General features: G+C 35.9%; 1 protein-coding gene across 2 annotated transcripts; it reads left to right on the top strand.

The window, feature by feature from the left end:
* Window positions 1-20,522: 20,522 nt before the first annotated feature.
* Window positions 20,523-25,198, top strand: LOC134744639 (procathepsin L-like). Of its 2 annotated transcripts, none has more exons than XM_063678527.1 (7): window positions 20,523-20,657; window positions 21,174-21,279; window positions 21,773-21,975; window positions 23,329-23,467; window positions 23,764-23,969; window positions 24,430-24,622; window positions 25,020-25,198. In XM_063678527.1, the coding sequence occupies exons 2-7, from the start codon at window positions 21,178-21,180 to the stop codon at window positions 25,182-25,184; spliced, it is 1,008 nt and encodes a 335-aa protein (XP_063534597.1). In that variant the 5' UTR covers window positions 20,523-20,657; window positions 21,174-21,177; the 3' UTR covers window positions 25,185-25,198. The 2 variants fall into 2 exon arrangements, with proteins under 2 accessions (XP_063534597.1, XP_063534598.1); XM_063678528.1 differs by having other exon boundaries at window positions 20,605-20,634.
* Window positions 25,199-26,046: the final 848 nt, after the last annotated feature.

Here is a 26,046-nt window from a genome sequence, read left to right as displayed (position 1 = left end):
CGGTGGGCTATGTCGACGACTTTAGTTCTCTGACGGATGACTTCATTACGAATCCGATCCCTCAGAAAGACTCCGAGCATAGCACTGAGCGACTTTGAATTTATGGACCAGTCCTACCGTGAATGTCTACGTTTCGGCTCCGTATGTTATCACGGGTAGGACGCATTGAAGACTTTTGTCTTCAGACTTTGCAACACAGGCTACACACAAATAGGCTAGTGATATAGTAACCACCCCTATAATGGGTCTGGCGCCAGTAATGGGATGGTAAAATATTTATTTATCATCAGTTTTTAAACACTGATAACATTGTGCCATAAACAAGAGCCATAGAAATGCTTAAGTTTTATTTTTCATTGATTTTTGTTAGTTTTAAATTTAATGGCGCCATACATCCCATGATTAGAGGTAAAACACGTACTTTTAATTGGCTAATAATATTGAAACCAATTGCAGTATCTATAATTAAATACATGAAAAACATAAAGGACGAATAGGACATTCAACTTTTAACGCATAAAGCGGTAGAAATTTTGCAGGTGTCGGTGAAAAATTAAAAATACTTACTCCAATTTTTTTCTTAGATGTTCCAAGACTGGTGCCGTTACTCTATATGCGGTAGTAGAGGTGGGCTAGTGATCCATAGTCGCGAGTATCTCGCCCGAGACAGTGAATTTACCCACTTTTCATTCATTTTTACGTTTTAACTTCAATGAAACTTATCTAGTACAACATGAAAGCCAACTTAATGCTGCGTATGCAAAGGCGTTACGTATTGTGAGTGCATAATATGCCAAGAAAGCCAGTGAAATAACATCTGGAAATTATATCATTTAATTCCAGAGCTCTAACAGCGTGTCATATATTATTGCGCGCTTTATTATGAAAAATATTATAGTAGGTGACTGTACATGACTTCTATAACAAACCCTTACCTTTAGTCCCTCATCAATCTCCATCAGATGAGGGTTAAATTCAAGCTCATTTGTGTTGTATGAATGGAATAGAAATATTTGAATCCACAGTGCCAGAGAGCAACCCTTAAGGTATGTTCACATTGTGCCGCTAATAGACTGCAGGATATTTCCCTTATTATGTTAATAGGTTTTTACTCGTAGAGTAGTCAATGAGAAATCTTTATGTTTTCGCCATATTTATTTGAATATTTGTATGTCTGCCGCTTAACTTAGATATCCTAAGTCCTAAAAAGCTGTAGATAATTCAGCATTAAGCTAAGTTTAAGCTTCTTTGGTTTGTAATAATGATACTTATATATCTTTCCGTTTTTAGGGTTCCGTACCTAAAAGGAAAAAACGATACCCTTATAGGATCACTCGTGCGTCTGTCTGTCTGTCTGTCTGTCCGTCTGTCACAGCCTATTTTCTCCGAACCCAATTAAGTTGAAATTTGGTACACATATGTAAGTTTGTAACCCAAAGATGGACATGTAACGTAAACAAGTTAATTTTGAACACGGGGGCCACGTTTGGGAGGTAAATGAGAAAATTAAAAAATAAAGTTTGTGAAACTATATCGTGTTACATATCAAATGAAAGAGCTTATTGTGATAATCTCAAATATATTTTTTTTATAATTTTAAGATAAATAGTTTAGAAGTTATTCAAGAAAATAGGCAAAAAATGACCATTCCCCCCCTTTATCTCCGAAAACACTGGGTCAAAAATTTTGAAAAAAATACACAAAATTAGATCACCGGAAAACCTATTAGAAATGTGCAGTCAAGCGTGAGTCGGACTTAATCACTTAGTTTTTGATCCGACCCCTACGACCCTTTTTTAAAGACATTTCACATAAAAAATACATTGTTTAAATTGTGTAATCTACGGAACCCTTGGAACGCGAGTCCGACTCGCACTTGGCCGGTTTTTATTCATTATTCGATAATATTGTATGAAAAAATAAGTACAGAATTATATCCCAGCAGAGAAAGTGGGTACCTACTTTCTCTGCTGGGATATAATTCATATTTACTTATATATTACGTTATATCATAATATCATAAACTTAGGAGTACGTATTCACATAATTATTACTCATACTTATTAGGCGGGGTACTCGCTTTAGACTTCTCTTCTCTTTTTGTGTGTCACTGACGTAAGGAAGCAAATTGCTTTCCATTGAAAATATAGCAAACATTTGACGCTGTAAATAATTGACTTTAGAGATAGAAAGACAGAGATAGAGAGATCTTTATTTGTATCCAATGTACATATTTATATTACATAGTAACAAATAGGCACATGGACCCTGGTAGGGTATCGCAAAAATATTAGTAAGTAATGCCTGCTAAAAACAAATCAAATATAAGTTTTATATATGCGACAAGCATAACATAACTTAAAATAAATATTAAGAGTAGGTAACAATAAAAACGTTTATTTATCAAAATTACAGTAGGTAAGTACATTTTATACAACACAACAATAAATTACTCTTACTCTAAACTATACTACCATAGAAACTAATACTAATAATAATAAGTCACATAACAACAGCACAACAATTAACAATTGGGAACAATCAATTTAATAGGTACTTAACTAAAATGTGTTTTTTTACATTACTTATAACAAAATAGATAAATAAACCATTTTTTATTCGTTTGCCACAATACACACATATAAAAAAGAAACAAAAGAAACAATTAGGTATAATCCATAAATTCATACAAATTTTTCGACCAGCTTACTTTTTAGATTTGTTGTAAATTTGTTGTATGCCTGAGATGTTTTTAAATGAGCAGGAATTTTATATTCTATTTGACATACATTTTTAAACAATCTTTGATATGACGAGGAGAAGCGCTATACCTAGGTCTAAATTGAGCAGGGTTTCACCTTTTCCGTTCTACTTTAAAATGGGTTTTAATTTGTCTATCTTCAATTTGTCCGGGAAGCTACTTTCGTCGAAGGATTGCTTGATTAATTTGGTAATGGGGGATGTGAGTTCATTTATACAGGCTTTTATCAGAATTAAAGGGATTTCATCTATGCCGCAACTTATTTTGTTTGGTAAGTGTTGTATAATTGTGTATACTGCTTTTTCAGCGTTCAGCTTTTCAGCTTTTTCAGAGATCAAAACATGACGGTTATAGGTTAATCTTCGTGTAAATACTCTTACAAGCATGTATTGAAATTTGAGCATGACATTCTAATGGAGCCCACTGATTGTCAGTTCGCCGGACGATATCGGTCTGTCAGTTGTACCAAAGATAGATATAACTCCGTAATAGATGGATACAGTCTAAGGAAAAACCGTGCCTCGAAAATCACGAAAATTTGACTCTCGATCAGATGGCGCCACTAGTTTTAGCCTACACTCGTATAGAGGGCGTTGACTGTTTCGTTTGTTATTTATAATTTTAACGCATACCAGTGAAAGAACATGGGTCAAAATCATATAAAAATAATTAATGCAAATAAAAAAATAATTTATCCATATTTAAATACATTTTAACGTATTTTTTTAAAAACCTTCATTTTTAGTTTTAAAGTATGTCGATAGATGGCAGTGAATTTACAGTGGTTACAAAATTTACTATGACAGTACCGCTCTATCTTATTATATCCTCATTGGTTGTACGGAACTGTCAAATTTTTGTTCTTGCTGACAGGTCGATATCGTTCCGGCGGACTGACAATCAGTGGGCCCCTTAAAGGGACATCAGCTCGACGGATTATAAATAAAATTTCTATTTTAATTTAAGTAGTGTTTTCAGGTATTTTATAAGTACGTGTTAAATTATCTAAACGCGTCACGTGCCTCAATGAAGCAAGATTTTCGCGCCTGTATTTTATTTTGCAGAAAATCCGATTGGTCAAAACCTACCGCTTGATTTTCAGGTCTTTTTTCGTATCCAACTAAAAGAGTTTATTAAACTGCCCATCACGCGTCAAATTAAGCACAAGCCAGTGGAAAAGCGCTTTTATATAATTTTGTAAAGTAAATCCTAGTAACCTTGAATGCTATTATTCAAACTTGTTCCACGCGCGTTTATGCAGTTACCTATAAAACAAGATTCTTTCAGTTTACAAAGACACATTCTAACACTTGTGGAGGTTGAAGACGCCAAAATTGTGGCATATATTTTTTCTTTTATTTTTTTCATGGATGGTATATTGGAGATATTTATAAAAAATACTCTGACAAAATGGTTATTAGAGTTTTGAATGATTCACGGTTAATCGAATTTAAACTATCGTGGGGCATATTACATATACTATTGCGGTATTTCCGGACCGATATGACCTTCAAACCTTCAAGAAAAGAGCGTATTCCCATCTTAAAGGCCGGCAACGCACTTACAACCCCTCTGGTGTTGCGGGTGTCCATGGGCGGCGGTAATCGCTTTCCATCAGGTGATCCGTCTGCTCGTTTGCCTCCTATTTCATAAAAAAAAAAAAAATATATATATATATTAACTTAACTAACTTAGCGGTCTCACTCACGTATTTTTAGTCACTCGCGCGACAACTAAAAATACGTGAGTGAAACCGCTAAGTTAATTAAGTTGATTCACGGTTAGTTTCACTAGACTTATATTGACCGGGATATAGACCGCAAAAATGGTTATTGCCTGCTGAAAAAAAAATACCACTTTATCACAACATAAAAAAATATAACGAAATATAAAGCAAGAGAAAGTTTCATAATAATGGAGAGCTCATGCAATTACACAATGAGATACTGATTCTGTAGATAATACTATTGATATGGGATATTTCAGAAAAAACACCATTCAAAGGACACGAAAATATACCAAAAGACCGGTTTGATACCGTGTCACCACAGAGACGCTCCCCCGAGGATATAATTTCAATGCGAGCTCTAAGTTGGGATGGCGCTCGTACGAAGGCCCATGTTCGGAAAATCCAAGTGAAATAATTTATTGGGATAGAAATGTTTAATAGGTCAATACGACATGTGATTAATTTGCGTTACGGACTTCAAGTTCTTTGTGGTGTGCGTGCCGCGGCCGCTGCTGCTGGCGACTTCTGGCCGACGGGTGTGTTGTTTCGATGGTTCCGTGGGAATCTGCCGAATCCTACACCGGAACAGGTGACGCAACAGAAAACTGTGTCGTCAAAATGGTTTTAATTTTAATTTTTAGGGTTCTGTACCCAAAGGGTAAAAACGGGACCCTATTACTAAGACTCCTCTGGCCGTCTGTCCTTCTGTCTGTCTGCCTGTCTGTTTGTCCGTGATAGCTAGACAGTTAAAATTTTCACAGATGATGTATTTCTGTTGCCGCTTTAACAACAAATAGGAACCCTCGGTGGGCGAGTCCGACTCGCACTTGTCTGGTTTTTGTATTTTATGTATATATGTTTGATTTTATTTTATTTAAATAACATTTAACAACAAATCATGACTACTAAACCGAAAACTATTACAAATAATTTATTTTATTAATTAAGTTCCTATTTTGATTATGTTGGCTGTAGATCTGCACATTAATAATGTTTTGCATTGTGAGACTGTTACTGCTTTATTGTGATCACTAATCAACATTTACTAGATGCGTTATCTCGTTTAGAGGGCGCCCTCCAGTACGTAAAGAGAAAACGTTTCGGATATAATTCTGATAGGTACATCAAATGCACATTCGAGAATAAACCCTAGCTCGTGTTCTCACTAGCCCGAGGGAGCTGCTGTCATACTAAACTTTAGCTCAAATAGTGGTCACGGCGACCATAGAAAATCAGACATATCGACAGTCGGACAATCTACTCTTATATCGTCGCTTGGAGCGCGGGGCGACCCGAAATCTCTTATAATATAGGTCGGGCTTTTGTAATGTCGAAACCTTTATTTTAATTATGAAAAAATTATAGACCTAAGGTTCTGAGTTGTACCAGCCGAAAAGCGGTTGACCCCTCGAGGTTAGACAAGGGTTAAGTATAATAATCTGGTATCACTTTTCCCTGAAGACTGAAAAAAATATCTAAGCAGTAAATAAAATAAAAAAAATACATGGTAGGTATAATATAAAACTCAAGATTTAAAAATTTATTGTAACTTTCTAGAATCATTTGCATCATTAAATCTAAAGTTTTCAATATTCAATTACTTTTACACACTTTTACATCAGAGATCTTTTGATGCTGACATCTCATTTTCAGTTGTTTTGCCCGCGGGCATGTGTCCTAACCGAGGCGTAATGTAATTGTAATTAAATTTGTTTACCTTCGCACACCGTTTATTTATTGGGCTTAACACCAGCGGGTAGGGTACGCCTGATTTTTTAAATAAATTTCCAATGTAACGCAAACATTTCAGACAAATACCGACTTGAGAACTCAAACTCAAACTCAAAAATTATTTATTTCAAGTAGTCTTAAAAATAAGCACTTTTGACAAGTCATACAACCTCCAGATACTTTAGCTTAGCGAAAACAGTTTTCTTTCGCGAAAAGCTATTGATCAAACATCAAAGCACTGAGTCGATAATAATTCGCTCCGCCGTCGAATACTTACGACTTTTATCTGAAATGTTAAAGCTTTAAAAAGCTCCTTTTCAGAGCCTTATTCTAAAATTCGAGAGGAAAACGTGGATCGTGTTTTAGCAACGCAGATTGAACAAGCTTTAGTCTCCCCCATCATGTTAGGTTCAGCCAATATATAGGTCTTCAATCTCACGGTTCCTTAGGACTATCCAGCTTCCATCCGGTCCTTTCCGCTCCGTTGGTTGGGCCATCTTGAGAGAATTGATGAAGATCGGAACGTGAAAAAAGCAGCCCAGCAGTAAGACGTCCTGTCGGACGCCCCAGGTATCGCTGGTGCGACATGGTGGAGGCGGATCTGCGCGAACTTGGCGATAGTTCGCACAGGACCGAGAAAAGTGGCATTGTCTTGTGTCTGAGGCCAAGTCTCATTTTGGGTCGCCGAGCCAACGAAGTAAGTAAGTAAGATTGAACAAGCAAAATCCCAACTTCACGGTATAACATTCTTTAAGCTTTAGATGCTAGCCAAAGAAGCTTTGTTTTAGCCACGCCTTACCTAATGCGAAATACGATATAGGAATGTTACCTCGTTAACGACTATATAATAGTTGTTTTTCTTTAAGCTGTATCTTTTACTGAAGTGTTCCAATAAAAAGTTATATATTATATCTATCTAACAATGCACTTGCCTGTCGCGTTGCGCATAATTATTTACCTACCTACTTATATACTTTGTATTCAAGTGATATGTCACGTTTTCAATTAGTTGCTTCAGCCTAAAATAAACGACTAAAATCATTCCGTCATTCATGCCCCTAGCTCTATTATTTTAGGAGATATTATAATTATTCGTACTGACCCGTCATCTTTGTCCGCGAGTGCAATATAAGCTTAAATAAGCTTTATCTTTCCGTCTCTCACTTGCTCTTAACCTTTCTTTTAATATTTTTTTTATAATTATTTAAAAACGCTTAAATTTAACTTAAATATTACTTGAGACATACAGAACCAACTTATTATTAAGCGTCACTGAAAAGGTCTCCACTCAGCTTAATGTCAAGAATCCACCTAAGGATCTCGACGCTGGTCTTCCGTGGAGACCCTTCCCAGAGAGCGCAACTACACGCTAAAGTACAAAATTTAACTATGTAAAAAGTAAATTTAATAAGCCTATATTATCCTATTCAAAACTACAATAACAATACAATAATTTAAATTAGGGTAAATAAACAGTCATTAATGTATAACACAAGGAAAAATAATTGACATAAATCCTCCTTCTTCTTCTCTTTTATCAAGGTCCGTTAAACAACGGATACCCAGAAGATAGCGGTATTGACAGCCCTCAGACGGCTGTTTCTAATAAATAAAGTTTTTAGAAAGAGAGATTACAGGTTACATTCGTTAACAAAACGCGACCTTAGCCGTCGCGTCCCTCCTGTCAGACGCTTGCTTGGGGGCTCTCATACACCTGTTCCCGCTCGGAACTTATAATTAGGACAACGGATCAGTGCCTTGCTCTGAAATCATGTATCTTATTCTCCTTCCTACAGCGGGTATTATTCAACGGATAGTTAGTACCTATACTCGTATTAATTAACCCCCACCTATTGATACTTTTATTTTCCCTACAAATTAGTTCAGCTCGCAATGTATAATCACTATAAGTTAGTAGGTATACTTCTATTTTTATTAAAAAACGTTGCCCTTACTGACGCGTTTTACAAAGCTCTTCAAAATTAAAATTTCTTTCAATATCATTAAAATATAGCACTAACACCTAACCTGTCGTTTCATTTTGCAGTAGCATTAAAAATACACGCTGTATAAATAATCATATTGAGGTCGCCAAAGGTTAAACTTACTTTACTTTAAATTCTCAGGCGTTGTTGAAGCATAATGAACTAGAAGAGATAACCTAAATGGCGGTTTGTTTGGGATAAGTTAACGAGGATGCTAATTAAAATAAGCTGCAAAGTTTCGTAATTAAAATGGCAATAAAATATAAGCAATGGCTTGTATTTGTGATAATAATAACTACGTAACGTTGTTCCTTTATTATCTGACTAGAGACATTGATTGAAATGGTCTATAATGAACATATAGGGGATTATACGAGATGTGCATATTTGGGTGAGAAATCAATTTTCAAAAATGACTGAGTCATCGTTTTCTCTATAGCAAATATAAATTAAATAATTATGGTGTAACTGTTTTGACCCGCAACGGTTCGACGGCCGTGGCTAAGGTGACAATCGACCAGCGCCAATAAAATTCGAATCTAAAATAAAATTGTATCAGTAGGACAGATGCGACGAAAATTCACGTCATAATTTCCATGCATTATTTAAGTTTCGACTACTAAGTCCCAGGTCTCCCAAACATTTCCTTGGCATGTCTATTTATCTTCGTAATTTGTTCATTTTGGATCACTAAAACGTTAGTGTAATATTTTTTGCTCGACCATGTTGTTATCAGGTGGCATACGCAATACATCTCAAATTGGTACTTCGATATTGTGACGTCTAACCCTTGCTTCAAACCAATAAATTAACCTCAATTTTAAAGGTAACTTTTATTTCGATGTCTACATCAACACGTAACCGCAATTCTGCCAACATGCGAGTCGTCGACAGCATTCTGTCACCAGCCGACGCTCTGTGGCAAATAAATCACGAGCTCTTATTCCCGGCAGTCGTATTTATTTGTTTGGTTTCGAAATGTCCGCTTTAAGTGAGTTATTGCTGATCTTAATTTAAATTTAATTGTTACCAGTATCATTGATATTTAATGTGCTGCGTCTGCTAAATATTAATTTATGTTTCAGTAAATCAAAAACGAAAACAACGATCCTTGCATGAAATGTTTTATTTTATTCAGCTTTCACTTTAAAGCTCATACATATTCAACAAACGGATTACAATAACAGACATCTTGGCACCCTAATAAAATAAGCGTTTTTCAGGTGTCTACCACGCCACGTCGGGCCACGAGTAAATCGATAGTCATTTACAACGACAGTGGGACCATTGCTCCTTGACACACGATATATCAACGAATGTTACTCATGTCTGAAGTGACGTGGTTCAGGGGCCCAACTCTCTAAAACTAATATTACCTATAGTGTTGCACCTTTTTTGACTAATATTATTAGTCTAATATCGTTTGAAGAATGGACCACATTAGACTAATTCAACCTGAAATTATAGGTGATAATAATATTTGCTTTGTAATTAGTGTAATTTACATTTTAATGCTCAACTCCCGAACGATTGCCATTTCAGCAAATATTTACGTAGGTACACCTACAGGATGTATGTAACAAAACTAGTAAGGATCCGTTTAAGGGCATATTCGGTATCGTGTTCTGATTAGAAAAAGTAGAAAAAATTTTTTTTGTCGCAATTTTTTTTTTCTACGGGGCAGGTCATCCAAGTCGGCCAACCCTCCACAAAAAGCCCATTCAAAATTCGAAGCCAATTTTTCACGTCAAATTTTTTTTTATTCTACTTTTACCTAATCAGAACACGGTACCGAATGCCCTTAAACGGATCCCCACTATTTTTGTTACATCTTGTAGTTTTAAGTTGTACGAGTAATATTTACACTGCAATATTTACGTGAATCAAAAATATTTTAGTGTACGGACCATCACTATAAGTTACACGTACCTAGTACTAAAGTTTTACTCCCACCTTTGGAAATTGGACTTTACGAAGAAGAAGATAAGATCGCTTTTGTGCTGTGTTTGTAGCTGGTCTTGATATTGGACATGTGTCCCGCAGGGCGGGCACATTGATTTATATAACTGCCTCTCCAGACCCTTCATTAGTGAAGATAACACCCAAACGTTTACATATTTCACAAGCTTGTTACATATTAACAGATGGATATGAGTTTTACACGATATATGTATAAGTAGTTGGTCAAACCAAATTGTCAGTAAATAAGAACAAAAAAAACTATACTCATCCTTTTCCCTTGGGTGCTAGTACTAGTGTAAGACAAAGATAGTATGATTCTCTCTGTCTATGTTTGAAATGAGACAGTCCTTTGACAAACTATAACAACAAAAGATATTGTGTTGATCATTATGATGCGATCATTTAACCATTAAATGGCCTCTTAACCAAGTCAGTGAGTAGCAGGCTTCTACCTCCAGCTTTGTGAGCAGTAGGCATCGCATAAATTAATGACAATATTAATTTGGATATTTCCCTATATGGATATTTAAGTATTTAGTCTAAATTAATATTGACATATTTATACGTCTGCGAGCCCTATAAGGCTACCAGTTTGACACTGACATATTCGCTAGCGTGTGCGTAACTTACTTTCTATGCATCTCGCTCGTACTGGCATCTTAGCGAGATGTATAGAAAGTAAGTTACGCAGACGTTAGCGAATATGTCAGTTTGACACTGCTAAGGCAGTCGTTATGGATGTATAGTCTCCATGGCAGTCGTGATTAGGCTACCGGTCTTTGTTTAGTTTCGAATTAAGGGGCCCACTGACTATCAGTTCGCCGGACGATATCGGCCTGTCAGTTAGAACAAAAATTTGACAGCTCTGAACAACTGACAGGCCGATATCGTCCGGCGGACTGATAGTCTGTGGGCCCCTTTAGGTAAATCTGTTAAACACCCGCAGTAGAACTAGGGTCACCGACATATCTCGCAAAATTGCAAATCTTAAGTGGCAGTGTGCGGGGCACATTGCTCGCAGAACTGATGGCCGGTGGGGCTGGAAGGTTCTGAAGTGGCGTCCGCGTACCGGAAGACGAACTGCTAGTAGGCCTCCAACGAGATGGAGCGACGACCTGGTGAAGGTCGCGGGAATTCGGTGGATGCGAGCGGCACAGGATCGGTCGGAGTGGCGAGCCTTGGGGGAGGCCTATGTCCAGCAGTGGACGTCTATCGGCTGACATGATGATGATGATGATGAAATCTGTTAAATGCTGTTTTTTTTATTATTTTTCATTTTTGTCGATGTTATGCTAATGGTAGAAGAGCCGGCAGTAAAGTTTCGAACCAACGTGATACCGCGATGAGATGCACAATGGTTTCCCATAAAAGTGATGCTAAGTCCGAATTTGATAGTCTGCCAGGCCGGAACTGGCCGAAAGTACAAAAAAGATAGCCACTTCCGGTGCGAAAAAGGGGGGGTCATTTAACCCATCTGATACTGCAATAATAGCTATGGCATCAGTTAGAAATTTACTGGTAGATACAGAAAAGCGAAATCTGCCAGTATGATTCCTGCCGGAAGTGCTTGGCATACGCTCTCAAAGGTGACCATCGGGACCCCTAAATTAACCCATCTGATACCAGCATGAAACCAATTCCAGTCGGTAGATATGAACCTTCTATTCAGGAATATATAAGTCTGCCAGGGCGTTTTCAGCCGAAACACCTTGACATACGAGATTTTGTGGCGCAACATCCGTGGTACACGGGTACCAATAACGGAAATACGGATTTCGGAATTGTACATATTACGGACATTTCAAATACCGCAGGCTTATTAATTTATTACTCTATGCTTATATTTGTATATTATTACGTTATTAATAACATATATTTATAATAAATTAAGTTAAAATAAATTAAATAATGTGATTAATATGATGGATAGTAATTGAATTAGCTATATGAATCGTTTGTCTTTGTCTGTCATTTTGACTTATGTATTTGTAAGAAAAGGATAAAACATAATTTAACTAATTAAGGCTCGTAAAGTTTTACGAATAAGGGGGTATTAGTATTCATAACTAAATCAGGCTTGAAATGCGACATAAAATGATTTTTGGTGGTTTCTTTTACGCTTGAGGCGTTTTTTCACCTATTTGGTGTGTCTAATCACTATCTTATGTCGGGGAGAGAGGGGCAAGACGAGTAAGACGGGGTAGCGGCTTTATATGGCGACACGACTGACCAACCATCAGAATCCCTTTAGTGCATGACGATGCGTCGCCATCATGGCAATCAGTTCGCACAGTGACCGGCTAGACAAATGGTGTCGTTAATTATTTATTTGCAACAAAACTGTTTTTGCCATATTCCTTGTTATTTCTAGGGTTCCGTACCCAAAGGGTAAAAACGGGACCCTATAACTAAGACTCCGCTGTCTGTCTGTCCGTCTGTCACCAGCCTGTATCTCATCAACCGTGATAGCTAGACAGATGACATTTTCACAGATGAAATATTTCTGTTGCCGCTATAACAACAAACTATAACTAATTGTTTATAACACCTGTATTCATTACATTCATGTAATGCACAATTGATGCATAAATGATTCTAAAAACATAATAAAATAAATATTTAAGTGGGGTTCCCATACAACAAACATGACTTTTTGCCGTTTTTTGCGTAATGGTATTATGGTACGGAACGCGACTCGCACTTGGCCGGTTTTTGTGTTTTATTTGGTTTGCGTTTGTTTCCTTATTATCACCAGCACATATATACTGTTAATTTATTCCTATGGCCCAGCAATCACGCCAACAGCTAAGGACTTGTTTGGTTTCAAGTACGGTTTTTTTTTACTTTCGAATTTCATTAGGCACATGGGGCAAGATAGGGTTGACGGCCGTAGTTTTAAAGTGATAAACTGATGAAGAATTGCGGATTTGAATTTATTTATTCTTCTCTTGTAGAACGGTGAAAAAGTATAAAAGAAAGTCAAATAGAGGAGAGTGGTTAGAGGCCAAGAAAAAAGCGGTGGATGCTGTTATAAAGGGAAGATGGGGTACATGTTAGCTGTAAACACATTTTCTGTCTCTCAGACGATTTAAGAAATAAAAGTAAAACAGTTCGTGAGAAGGTATTAGACGATGGACCCAATATCCAAAAATTGAAGTTTTGTTTAGGCCCTAAATATAATATTTCTATGAATCATTCTTATCTTGTCCGGTAGGGGTTCCCCCATCTTACCATACCTGGGGGGCAAGATGGAGAGTAGGCACTTTTGGCCATTTTAATTTATTTTTAATTTAATTATCTAACTAGAGAGTTCCTAGTAAGTGTTGATTATGAAAGACTGATTACCAAAGATAATTATAAAAATAACAAAAACTTAAAAAGAATAGCATTTTTAGTTTTATTGCACTACAAATTGAGATAACTAATCTATTGACGACCGGTCTGGCCTACTTACTGCCTGCAAAGCCGATGGTCTTGGGTTCGAATTCCGATAAGGGCATATATTTGTGTGATGAAAACATATATTTATTCCTGAGTCATGGTTGTTATCTATGTATTTAAGTATATATTTATCTATATAAGTATGTATGTATATCCTCGCCTAGTACCCATAATACTCCCAATATTTATAAATAACAACAGAAATACATCATCTGTGAAAATTTCAACTGTCTAGCTATCACGGTTTATGAGATACAGCCTGGTGACAGACGGAACGGACGGACAGACGGACAGCGGAGTCTTAGTAATAGGGTCCCGTCTTTACCCTTTGGGTACGGAACCCTAAAAATGATGTAAAATGCTCATATTTGGATTACTGGTAAAAATCGTCCTTGACGTTGAAAATCCTGTCTTTTCACACCCGTTTACAATAAGTATGTAATAATAATAATTTTGTTCATTTTGGTAAATAAAGGATATTGTAATTTAAAATTATTTTATTATTTATATATAAGGTGCTAACAAATTAGCTACAGAAATTTTACGAGATGGTACTTTACACTAGAACAATTAACTTTTAACAGAAATTAAGAAATTTTCTCATAATTTTTATTTTATTTACCGAACAAAATAAATAAACTATAATTATATCTAAAAAATAATCATCATGTATTTAACTGCTTGTTTGTCTTAAATGTCATTGTCAACGTGTCATTTGATTTATCAACGTGAAGTGGCCAGTTACGTTTTATATTTAAAAGAGGTTTTAGAATCTGTTCAATGAGGTCTCATTTAATTATCTCATTAACAGAGTTTTTTTACAAAGCAAATTTGATTTCCAATTTTCTCAAAATAACATCATAAAACCTATAATGTTTCATACTTACATATACTTCAGGAGCCGAGTACTATCAACTGTAAAGATATCGGTAGCTAATTTGTTAGCACCTTTATAAGGCAAACAAAGAAGTACAAAGCCGTAAGCAGGTATTAAATTAATGCCCAAATTATATTGTGTATATTAATAAATTAGAAATATATGTTATTAATAACGTAATAATATACAAATATAAGCATAGAGTAATAAATTAATAAGCCTGCAGTATTTGAAATGTCCGTAATATGTACAATTCCGAAATACGGGTACCACGGATGTTGCGCCACAAAATCTCGTATGTCAAGGTGTTTCGGCTGAAAACGCCCTGGCAGACTTATATATTCCTGAATAGAAGGTTCATATCTACCGACTGGAATTGGTTTCATGCTGGTATCAGATGGGTTAATTTAGGGGTCCCGATGGTCACCTTTGAGAGCGTATGCCAAGCACTTCCGGCAGGAATCATACTGGCAGATTTCGCTTTTCTGTATCTACCAGTAAATTTCTAACTGATGCCATAGCTATTATTGCAGTATCAGATGGGTTAAATGACCCCCCCTTTTTCGCACCGGAAGTGGCTATCTTTTTTGTACTTTCGGCCATTTCCGCCGTGGCAGACTATCAAATTCGGACTTAGCACCACTTTTATGGGAAACCATTGTGCATCTCATCGCGGTATCACGTTGGTTCGAAACTTTACTGCCGGCTCTCCAACCATAATCAATTTAATTTAATTAGGTTTCTACGTTATTTGGAGAGTAATATTAACTGTTATCTTGAAAAGAAGCACTTTATTTTTTATGTTTTAAAATAAGGAAAATAAATAAACATCAATCTTCAATATAATAAATTTCATAAGGAAAATGTTTATTTAATTTGTACCAGTTTTACATGTATATATTTTCTGTGTTAAATGTGATCCTTATTGTTTATTACTTCCTGAACCAAACCTAATATAACGACAACTCAAAGTTCAAAACCCTTTACGTTATTTAAGTATCTGGGTGCTAAATAAATAGACGGATAACACATATTGATACCTCAAACATTATTTACCCTTCGTTCCGACAGTAAAGTGAAAACAAAAATATTATGAAGCTGGGTAATAAAAATATTACCTATTTCTCTTAATATGTCCCTCGGGAATGTAATATCGGGGCACATTCATCATTATGAATCAACATAATTATGCCCCAGGGTACGAAAATACTGCAATAATCTTATTAATGATGACTTTCCTGTGGAGCACAGGTTTCTGGGAAAACGAAATTACGTATGATAGTTCAGAGCTCGCCACATATAAAAGACTAATTAAGAGTAAAGGGGACGGCCGCTTCTCCATACAAACGTAGTCTCCATTTTCCTCTCTGAATTATTAGCATTATGGAAAATATTTTTACGTTTTTATATTAACGGTTGGATTATTGTAAATATTAGGAGCAAAAACAGATTTTATGCAAATTTTTGAATACTAACTCTTTTAATAATAAAAAAAATCGAAAAAATCAAACGTAGGGGCATAGCTGTGGTTATTGTGGTTGATATACTTACAGCAAATTGTGTAAAAAAAAAACTATATTGTTATTATCCAGAGAGGAAAATGAGGACTACGTTTGTATGAAAAGTTGATTTCGCACGGGTCCTCCACTTTCGTCTTAACGGCCCGAATCGAACTTTAAGATACGTCAAAGTTATTCATTCTTTTAAAGTTATGGCTTCAGTCCAGTGCCAGTGGTTAAACGCGCTTCAAGATTAATTCTCCATTCACTCCACACTACTACTAAAGTAGACTAACTAAAGTTTACTGTAGAATAAGCTGTCGATACTACATTTTAAACAATGAGCAAAACACAAAGGAATTAATCACGAGGTTAACTAACAAGATAGCGCTCGAACCGGAAGTCCCTCGTCAAATATTACTTTTGACACTGACATCTAATCCATATCGTATCTAGACGTAATATTTGACGTATCTTAAAGTTCGAATCGGGCCGTAAGTAAACTATGCGTGCTTTTAAAGCTTCACGAAATTAAGATGCGTTTCAGTGAAATTACTGACTTCGTAGAATATGCGGTAGAGCAAAAATGAATATGTGTTACAGACATACAGTTATTCATTTTGGACCTGTATGGGTACTTGCCTAAGTAGTTTCACATAGCTTTCAATTGATAAAGTACAATTTAAAAATGGACCTGTTAAAATAACGCCTGCGACAGACGAACAGATACCTAGCGAGCCATAAACCATCGCATTTTTTTTTTTTCATTTTGATACAAAGCACTAAAGGTAATATTTTTTTTAATTTAAATGTTCCAATCCGCTTCCGATACAATTTTCGTTCGAGAATCGACCTTTTGGTAGAAGAAGTGAAAAACAAATATAACAGCTGAGTCCGTAGCAGGTGCTACGGCGTAGCGTTATTACTAATGCGGGGATTTGCCAACGAACCCTTTTTCCCTTCGCCTCATAAGGGTCAATTCTTGAAGAGGGTGTGATTTCGACATTTGTATGGCAATTTTTTATTTTTGGAAAATTAGATTTATATATTAGATTAGATATGTATTCTCATAATATGAAATTACATTATAAATTATGCTAGACTAATCTATATGAATTTATATTATGATCATCGTTTTAGGCTAAACTGGAGTTAGTATAATAGATACAAAGGGATGAAATGATGTTTGGTGCCTAGCACCCAAGTTAAACAATCTACTATTCATACCGAATACGAGGAAACCAAAAAGACAAGGCAAATTTGCATCATCAGTACCTATTTAATTAAAGTAATAGACATAAGGCCATGAATTTTTCCTTAGAGCTTACTTTCAATCGGAGATGTCTGGCCATAATAATCAACGTATGCAATGCATTATGAAATCTGGACCCTGAAGTTTGTATGCTCAGAAACATAGGCTTGTCATGCGTTGCGTCACATATTGACAAAACTTCGTAAACAGACATTTTATTAAAATACAAAATAGTACATTTCGATGCTAGTGCGGGAAGTATGTCATTACTTCACCGAGATATGAATGTGAGAAAGAGTGAAGAAAGACATTTCCGCACGTGTATCGAACGACGTTTTGTAATACAGTTGCGAAAAAATAATAAAAATAACAAGTAAAGAATAAAAACTTTGGAAACTTAAAACATGCTTGCAGTAAGAAAAAACTTCACTTCTTTGACAGGCGTTTCGGCAGCTATTCCTACCTCTACCTTCCATAGCTATTCCGTTCCATTCAGACAACTTATTAAGAACGGTTTTTCAACATTCAATATTAAAGAATAAACGTTTTATAATGGTGAAGAAGTAAGTAATAAAATATGAAATATGTGTATTTTTCTTACATTAACAGTAGGTTTTTATGTAGATTACGATGTTAAAAGGAAACTAAATATTAACACTCATCAGTCGTGAATTGGAACAAGTATAAATTAAAAAAAATTGGAAAAGTAAAAAGCACTAGTTCGCGAAAACCAACTTTCCGCACGCCAAGTAGCACTTTTTGAGCAACGGTATTAAAAATATTATTTCAGCGTTTTTAAAAGGATGTGAAAAAGGGGCTGAAAATTTGTTGCAGGATCGAACATTTTTGTGAGTTAAAGACTTGAAACTTCGTAGGAAGACACAATATTACAACACATAAAAGAGATTTCAGCGTTATTAAAAAATATTTCCCTAAGAGGGTTCAAAAGGGGGATTCGTAGGATGACACAAAATTAAAAATCAGGAAAGTAATTTCAGTTCTATTGAAAATTCATCTCCTAATAGGGTTGTAAAGGGGTTAAAAGTTTGTATCAGGAACAAAAATTGTTGGAGGGACTTGAAACTCCTGGGAATGGTACACCGTTAGAAAATAAGTGTGATTTCAATGTTTTTCAAAATTCATATAATTCTAATTCTAAGGGAGGTTAAAAAGTATAGAAACTTTTTATCGAGAACGAAAATGTTTTTAAGTGAGTTTTGGAAAATTCTTCCTGTAAGGGGGTAGAGAGGAGATTGACAGTTTGTATCGAGAATCTTTAGATTGAGTTCACACAATCTCGTGGAACCTCGGTAGCACGAATCTGAAGGGAAACGTCAGTAAGTTCCTGTTAACGAGTGTTCGTCTTATAGAGGGTATCGACTTAGCGATGTTTCACTGTACCTTCCTTCCTAGCTGCGTTAGCTATACAAATATGTTTGCGAGATCGTGTACACGCGGACGCAGTCACACAAATACGTAGATTGTAGAAGCCTTTTGTAAATGGTTCGTTTGTTGTTAATTGTTGTAAGTCGTGCTAAATATTCCATCCGATATGGTTGTAAGTCTAATCATGCAATTGATGCAACAAATGACCAAGTTGTCTGTACGGAGTTCTTGAAATTTATAAATGTCTCCTTCTATTTTACGCCACATTACTCGATCCTACTGCCAATAGTTTTACCCAGCCATGTGTCGCACGCTCATTTTTCCACGCCACAACTCATCTGCTTCCATTTCAGCGCGATAACACAAAATATATTAAACTGTGCCTGCCAAAAGCCTGCAAATTGTCAACGAACATACATACTTAGGTCTTACAGTTGACAACAAATGCAACTGGGAACCACATATAGATAAAGTCTGTAATAAATTAAGATCAATCCTAGCCAAATTAAGCATAATATAATAAGACTACTGTATATGGCGTTGGCAGACTCGATGATAATTAGCTATGGATTATCAAGTTATGGTAGAACGTATAAAACTTACCTTCAAAGGATATATGACATCCAACTAAAACCAAAGTACCATATAAAATAATTAAAACCGGCCAAGTGCGAGTCGGACTCGCGCACGAAGGGTTCCGTGCCATTACGGAAAAAACAGCAAAAAAATCACGTTTGTTGTATGGGAGCCCCATTTAAATATTTATATTATTCTGTTTTTAGTATTTGTTGTTATAGCGGCAACAGAAATACATCATCTGTGAAAATTTCAACTGTCTAGCTATCACGGTTCATGAGATACAGCCTGGTGACAGACAGACAGACGGACAGACGGACAGCGGAGTCTTAGTAATAGGGTCCCGTTTTTACCCTTTGGGTAAACCGTTTTTACCCTAAAAATTAAGTACAAAGAGAACTATGAAGATGCCCTATTGTTTGACTATTGCAAAGTCATGAATGTATTTGATAAAGTTGACGCAGCAATAATTAAAGAACAATCTCACCAAATAACTCACCAGTAAAAATTAGAGATCTAATAAGTTGCGTCAACTCCAGAACTTACCACTGTACTCCATGCCCAAAGCAAATAATGTATATGGCAAAAGAACTTGTTGGTATATTCTCCCAGATATATTAAATAGATTACCTAAGGAATTAGTTACAAATATTAGAAAATAGAAAAACATCGCAAGTCAATAAAATTCTTAAAGAATACTTATTATTAAAGGATCTAGGAAATATACTGGCAAAAACTTAAATAATAACCATTAGCTAAATTAATATAGTTGTAATTATATTTTAAATTACTCAATGTTAACAACAAAACGCGAGTTTAGTGACCGCGCACAGTATAATCTCATGTTAGAGATTTTGCACACAAATGTAAATAAAATACATAGATTAAAGCACTTTTTTTTTCTTGAAATAAATATATTTGATATCTTTTTTATATACATTTTCCGTACTTTCTATGAAGTTTCGACATATCAATTTAATATAGGCTAATAATCACGTTTTTAATGTTTTATAGAAGAGCTTTCTTCATTGAGCAGCCATTGCGAAGACTCGTGAAACATTTCTCAATATGTTGCAGATATTCGACTTGAAAGCTGAGTGATCCACTAAAAAATATGTTTATTCCGTTTATTTTCATTTGCTGTCCGAACCCGATTTATACGTGAGGAATAAATATTGGCAAAAATATTAAAATTACACGAACACGTGAAGCCTAAGTAGGAGTTCACACGTCATACCATTTATCACAAACGATTTGCAAATGCTTTATCCAAGGCATTGTATAAATACAACTGCACTAGTATTGTCTAGGCTTAGGTTGTAAAGATAAATAGGCAAAGGTAAACATATATAAGTTGCCTGTGAATCCGACTGGTCACTCTTGTGGTCAAATACATTAATTACTTTTAGGAGTGTAACTCCACACAAGTCTCCAGGTCTGTAATTTACAATTATTTAGGTAAGTACATATAAAATAATTGAAGCTTCAATTTGTTTTTCTATCGAGTGAACTTGAAAATCATGTAGCGACTAAAATTGGCAAGTTCACTAGCTTGAGACTTAAACTTTAAGAATAATTTAACGGAAAGAAGCGTGTTTAGTTTATCTGTATTTTTTACCTAACATTCAACGCTACACATAACTTTTTTCGCCTTGTAGTTAGGTAATTATGTCACACTTAAATTGTCAAATACGTATATTTCCGAAGCATCTAGCTAGACAAACGGCAGTGGGACAGCTAAGTTTGCAATCAAGATTTATTATAATGAAGTTATTTTAGCCGTACTCACTTGTCTTTTTTCTTTGGAATCTTTATAAAATCGTTCTGGTGACCGATCATTTTCACTTCTTTGTTTTTTAACTTTGTTAAATACGGTAGTCTGAAGCATTTCCAAATGTCATTTCGATTAAATTCAGGTTTCCTAAAGGTTACAGTTAGGTAACTACCTACTTTAATTTTATGTCTGTTTAAAAGCAAAATGAAGTGTGGTATCCTGCCCCTGCTTCTGTTTGTGATCGCGACAGCGTCGGCTATGATATCCTTGGTAGATTTATTCAAAAAGGAGTGGGAAGGTTTCAAGGTAACTTTTTTTGTTATATTATGGATTTCTTCAGGAACTCTTAGTGCTAAGGACTAAACTCTATATGTAGGCATCTTACTTATATCCAGTTTTACTCTTGATGCCGATGTCGTATAACTGATATCTTGCCGTATTCCACCAATCATTTCATGTTTCCTGTTTCACATTAGTAAATTCTAAATATTACATTTGTGAAAGTAGGAATGTATTTTGCTACGTTGAAAGTATTTTTCCTAAACAGGTGCTGGTTCGGAAATGAAAAAGTATAGGTATTATAGTAGATATTTATAAACACACAGCTGCACTTTTGCAGCTCGCTGTACATTCAATCTAATTTAAATCATCTCATATGCATTATACCCGACGGCTCCAAGATTTGGCCCATCTTTATATCTTAATATTTGAAAAAAGTATACTTATTTTTATTAATAAGGAGTTTTTTACCTATTCTTTAAATTCAAACATTGAAATTTCACTTTATATTTTGCTTTAGCTAACGCACAATAAGATTTACAAGTCAGTGGCAGAAGAAATGCGTCGCATGGAAATATACGCTCTGAACAAATACAAGATAGTCCAACACAACGAGCTCTTTGATCAAGAACAGGTTACCTTTAAGCTTAAAGTGAACAAGTATTCTGACATGGAGCATGAAGAATTTAGCAATATCATGAATGGTCTCATCTACCATGCTGAGTGAGTTAAATTGCCGATAATGTCATTAAAACTTGAATTTTTCTCCGAGACTGGGACAATGCCTTAAACGTTGGGTTGGAGGTAATTTTAAAGCTTAAGTATACAGGGTGGTAAAAATGTATGCGCCCTGGAGGGCAACTGCCTTAAAATCTTAAGTTAGCTCATTTCACTTAAAGGAAACATTTTTTTATTTTTAAAAAGAAACAAAACTGCACTCACAGTTTTTTTTTTTTTCAATTTAGCTTATCTAAAAATATTCTTGTCCTAAATATATGATTTTATTATATTTATGATATTCGGATATTTTATACGACAGACGAGTGGAAGACCTAATGTTTTGTGGAGAAATGCTATCATTAACTGTATCGACTAGTAGAATAAAACAGCGAGTGTTTATTTTTTTGAATTTTTTGTCTTATACGAATTAAAAAAAAATTGAATGCAGTTTTGTTTCTTTTTAAAAATAAAAGAATGTTTCCTTTATAAGTAAAATAAGCTAACTTAAGGTTTTAAGGCACTTTCTCTCCAGGGCCCATAATTTTTTTTCCACACTGTAGAATTATACGCGATTAAGTCTCATTAAAGTAGATAATAATGTGTGAAAATCGTGTAAATTTAAATCATTGTATATGGATAAACCACCAAATATGGATAAGTTCGAATGTGAAACTCGACATACAGAAGTTTTCGATCGCTCGCCAAATCACTCAAAAGTAACTATACACTTATCTTATCTTATTTCAAGCTGTTTTCTTAATACATTTCCTGGTTTATCTATTTTTGTACCTACGTTTAAAGTGAACCCACGTTCAAGTTTCCGTTACATTGATTAATGGCGATTGACTATTTGGCAATACATCAGATTATAACACTTTAAACTCTCGCGTTTTGTACACGTAATTAATGTTATACCGGGTCTAACGCGATTAATTCTTTCGACCTTTTTTCCGACGTTTCAGCTAGGTTGCAATTAACTAGCTGTGGTCACGGAAGGCTGTCAGTCCCAGCAAAATGTCAATTGAGATATTGGTAAACAAATCTAAACCGTTAGACCCGGTAATGACATTAGGTAATTATGAATACATCACATCAGATTATATGACTGCTGAACAGTTGACTCACGAGTCACGTTATATATTTTCAAGACAAATGCGCTTCCCTTAAGTATAATCTAACGAAAATATACATTGATATTTTCCCCAAGTTAAAATTTGTAGAAACCTCGCGCAATCCTTTTTTAAAGCAGTTATATTATCTTGATTTAACTTGGGTGAAAAGATAAGCTATGCAAGTGGGTATAATTTACTAATACCTAATAAATCTAATTATACTATATATATGTTCAACCCTTAGCGACAATTCCACAAGTCACGGTTCCCGTGTTACAAGAGCAGCTACGAACCTTCCCGATCACGTGGACTGGCGTATAAAGGGGGCAGTAACGGCCGTGAAGGACCAGGGAAGTTGTGGATCCTGCTGGGCCTTCAGTACCGTGAGTCAAACCTAATTGTACTGATAGTCGTGGGTATATAGTGTATCCAATAAATATATGACAGTTATCTTCACCCTTCACCTTTCTGATGTATGTTTCAATCCTTTTACCCGCCTATAGTACTCTTAGGAGAACGAGCTCGTGATCAGCTACCATTGACTTTGTCTAGTTGGAGTCTTATGAAAAAAACTTTAATATAAAGTTTGAAACTCTAACGGATCCTGGGTCGGATAGTATCATCTGTACCGATAAAGTCCGCCTTCTACCTTCATGTAAATAATTTCCTGGGTTAACAGACGGGCGCTCTCGAAGGCCAGGTTTACATCAAACACAATCGCTTGATATCCCTATCGGAGCAAAACTTACTCGACTGTGCGGGCAAATATGGATGCCATGGCTGCCAGGGCGGTTGGATGAACAGCGCCTTCTCGTTTATTAAGGATAATGGTGGGATTGACACTGAGGATTCATATCCCTATCAAGCGAAGAATGACCAATGCAGGTAAGAGACTAAGCATGCATTAAACAAGGCGGCCTATATTATCAGTCTACAATACTTATAGACTGTACAAGTGTACAATATCGACACTAAAATAAAATATATATTAAAGGTAGGAGCGTAGGTACTCATTCATTTCCATTATTTCCAGCGTCATCTTGTCGGTGATCAAGTGATCCTTTTCGTTTTTTTTTTCGTGAATTTGTTCCAGATTATAGAACCAGAGAAACAGAAAGCCTGCCACCAACATCGAATTTTCCGCCTCTCTATCGCTCGAATATAATATGCAAGAGCGATAGAAAGGCAGATAATGATTTTCGATTTTTCGATATTCGCAGTAGGCCCTCAGATTAACATCAGCGGTTATTAGCTCTACGGCAGAGCTGGCTGGCCAACCGCCTAAAACCTAGCAACATTCACTCAGTTCTTCGTTGACCAATAATTGAAAAATATGATTCCATAGGTATAATGCTAAGAACTCGGGCGCTACTAACAATGGATACCAGACGATCCCGAATGATGAAGACAAACTGAAGGAGGCCGTAGCAAATATTGGACCTATGGCAGTAGCCATAGACGCAGGCCACGCATTCCAGCACTACGCAGATGGAGTGTACTATGAAAAGGATTGCTCGTCTTCGAAACTCAATCACGGGGTAAGCTTAACAGTGTTAATTACGGAATTGTTCGTTTTAGTTACGTAATTATTAAAAGATCAATAGCTATCCGGAATTATGTTATTACGAAATTACGTAATTACCCAATGGAAGCCCTACTTTACTTAGGTACTCGTAACACCATTGTACATAAATACTGTAATTTAGACATTTTGAGAGAAGTTGCTTTTCAATGTTCATGATTTTTGAATAACAATGAAGTCGGCAACATTATTGCAGTGCTTCAGTATTGCGGCGCGACATTGCTGCAGAAAATGTCAAAGTCAATGTTGATATCCTGATTTTTGACATTTGCTGCAGCCGTAACGCTGGTGCAGTCTGAATCAAAATGTTACCTTTAAGTATCTCGCGAAGTTAACGCGAGTAACTTTGACAGGTCCTGATTGTGGGCTACGGCACGGACACGAACGGCGGGGACTATTGGCTCGTGAAGAACTCCTGGAGTAAGGGGTGGGGTAAAGACGGCTACATCAAGATGGCGCGCAACCGTAATAACAACTGCGGCATCGCTAGTGCCGCTTCTTATCCAACTGTTGTATAATGTTATGTGGAAGTTAATATGTAGTTCATGGACGACCTTTTACCTACGCCAAATCTTTTTTTTTTTTCTGTACGACAAATATTTACTTTAGTCTCACGGATGCGACATCAATTCCATTCTAAATATAACCTCAACGTGATGTTTTTGTTGGAAAAAGATCCCTGGGAAACAAGGCGAAAAACCAAAAAATTGGTATTCCAATTTGTAATACTTGAATAAAATGTAACTAGTTATTCATATCGTATTTATGCCTCATTTTCCTAGCTGCACACTATAGCGAGTAGGTATGACTTGGAGTAACTACATAGTTATTTATAACATTAGTATTAATCATTATCTTTGTGGTCGCTCCCTCATGACTGAGGATCGTGGTCATCAGCGGATGTGGATGCTCCACACCTAGTTTTTGTGATGGAGGTCCATCGGTGCCTGTCCAAATCGCGTCTCCGGCGGTATAACCACACACCCGATCGGGCAACTGATCGGAAGGCAACAGCGGCCTTGGGGTCCCAATAAACCCCAGAAAAGCCTGGAGCAGAAGGCAACGGGAAACCACTGCAACTACTTCCCAAGACAGTCATCATCAAATGCCTACAATTGAATGTAAATCAATCGAAACGAAAATAAAGTTGTTGAGATGATTCGGTTATGGAGAATTTAACATGAAAGTGGGGATCGAAGATAATATTTCATAAGCTATTTTGAGTTTTGAATGATTCACGGTTAGTTTCACTAGACTTATATTGATCGGAATACAGACCGTGATTACCTTTTGTATCACGGTCAATATAAGTCTAAGCTATTTTGGTCGATTTAAGGATGACTCACGTTAGAACGGTCCGGGTCCAAGCCGGGGAGTCTT

The sequence above is a fragment of the Cydia strobilella genome, chromosome 10, assembly GCF_947568885.1.
Source record: "Cydia strobilella chromosome 10, ilCydStro3.1, whole genome shotgun sequence".
NCBI classification, from domain to species: Eukaryota; Metazoa; Arthropoda; class Insecta; order Lepidoptera; family Tortricidae; genus Cydia; species Cydia strobilella.
Note: the sequence above shows the minus strand (reverse complement) of the source record. Positions and strands in the feature narration are given on the sequence as shown.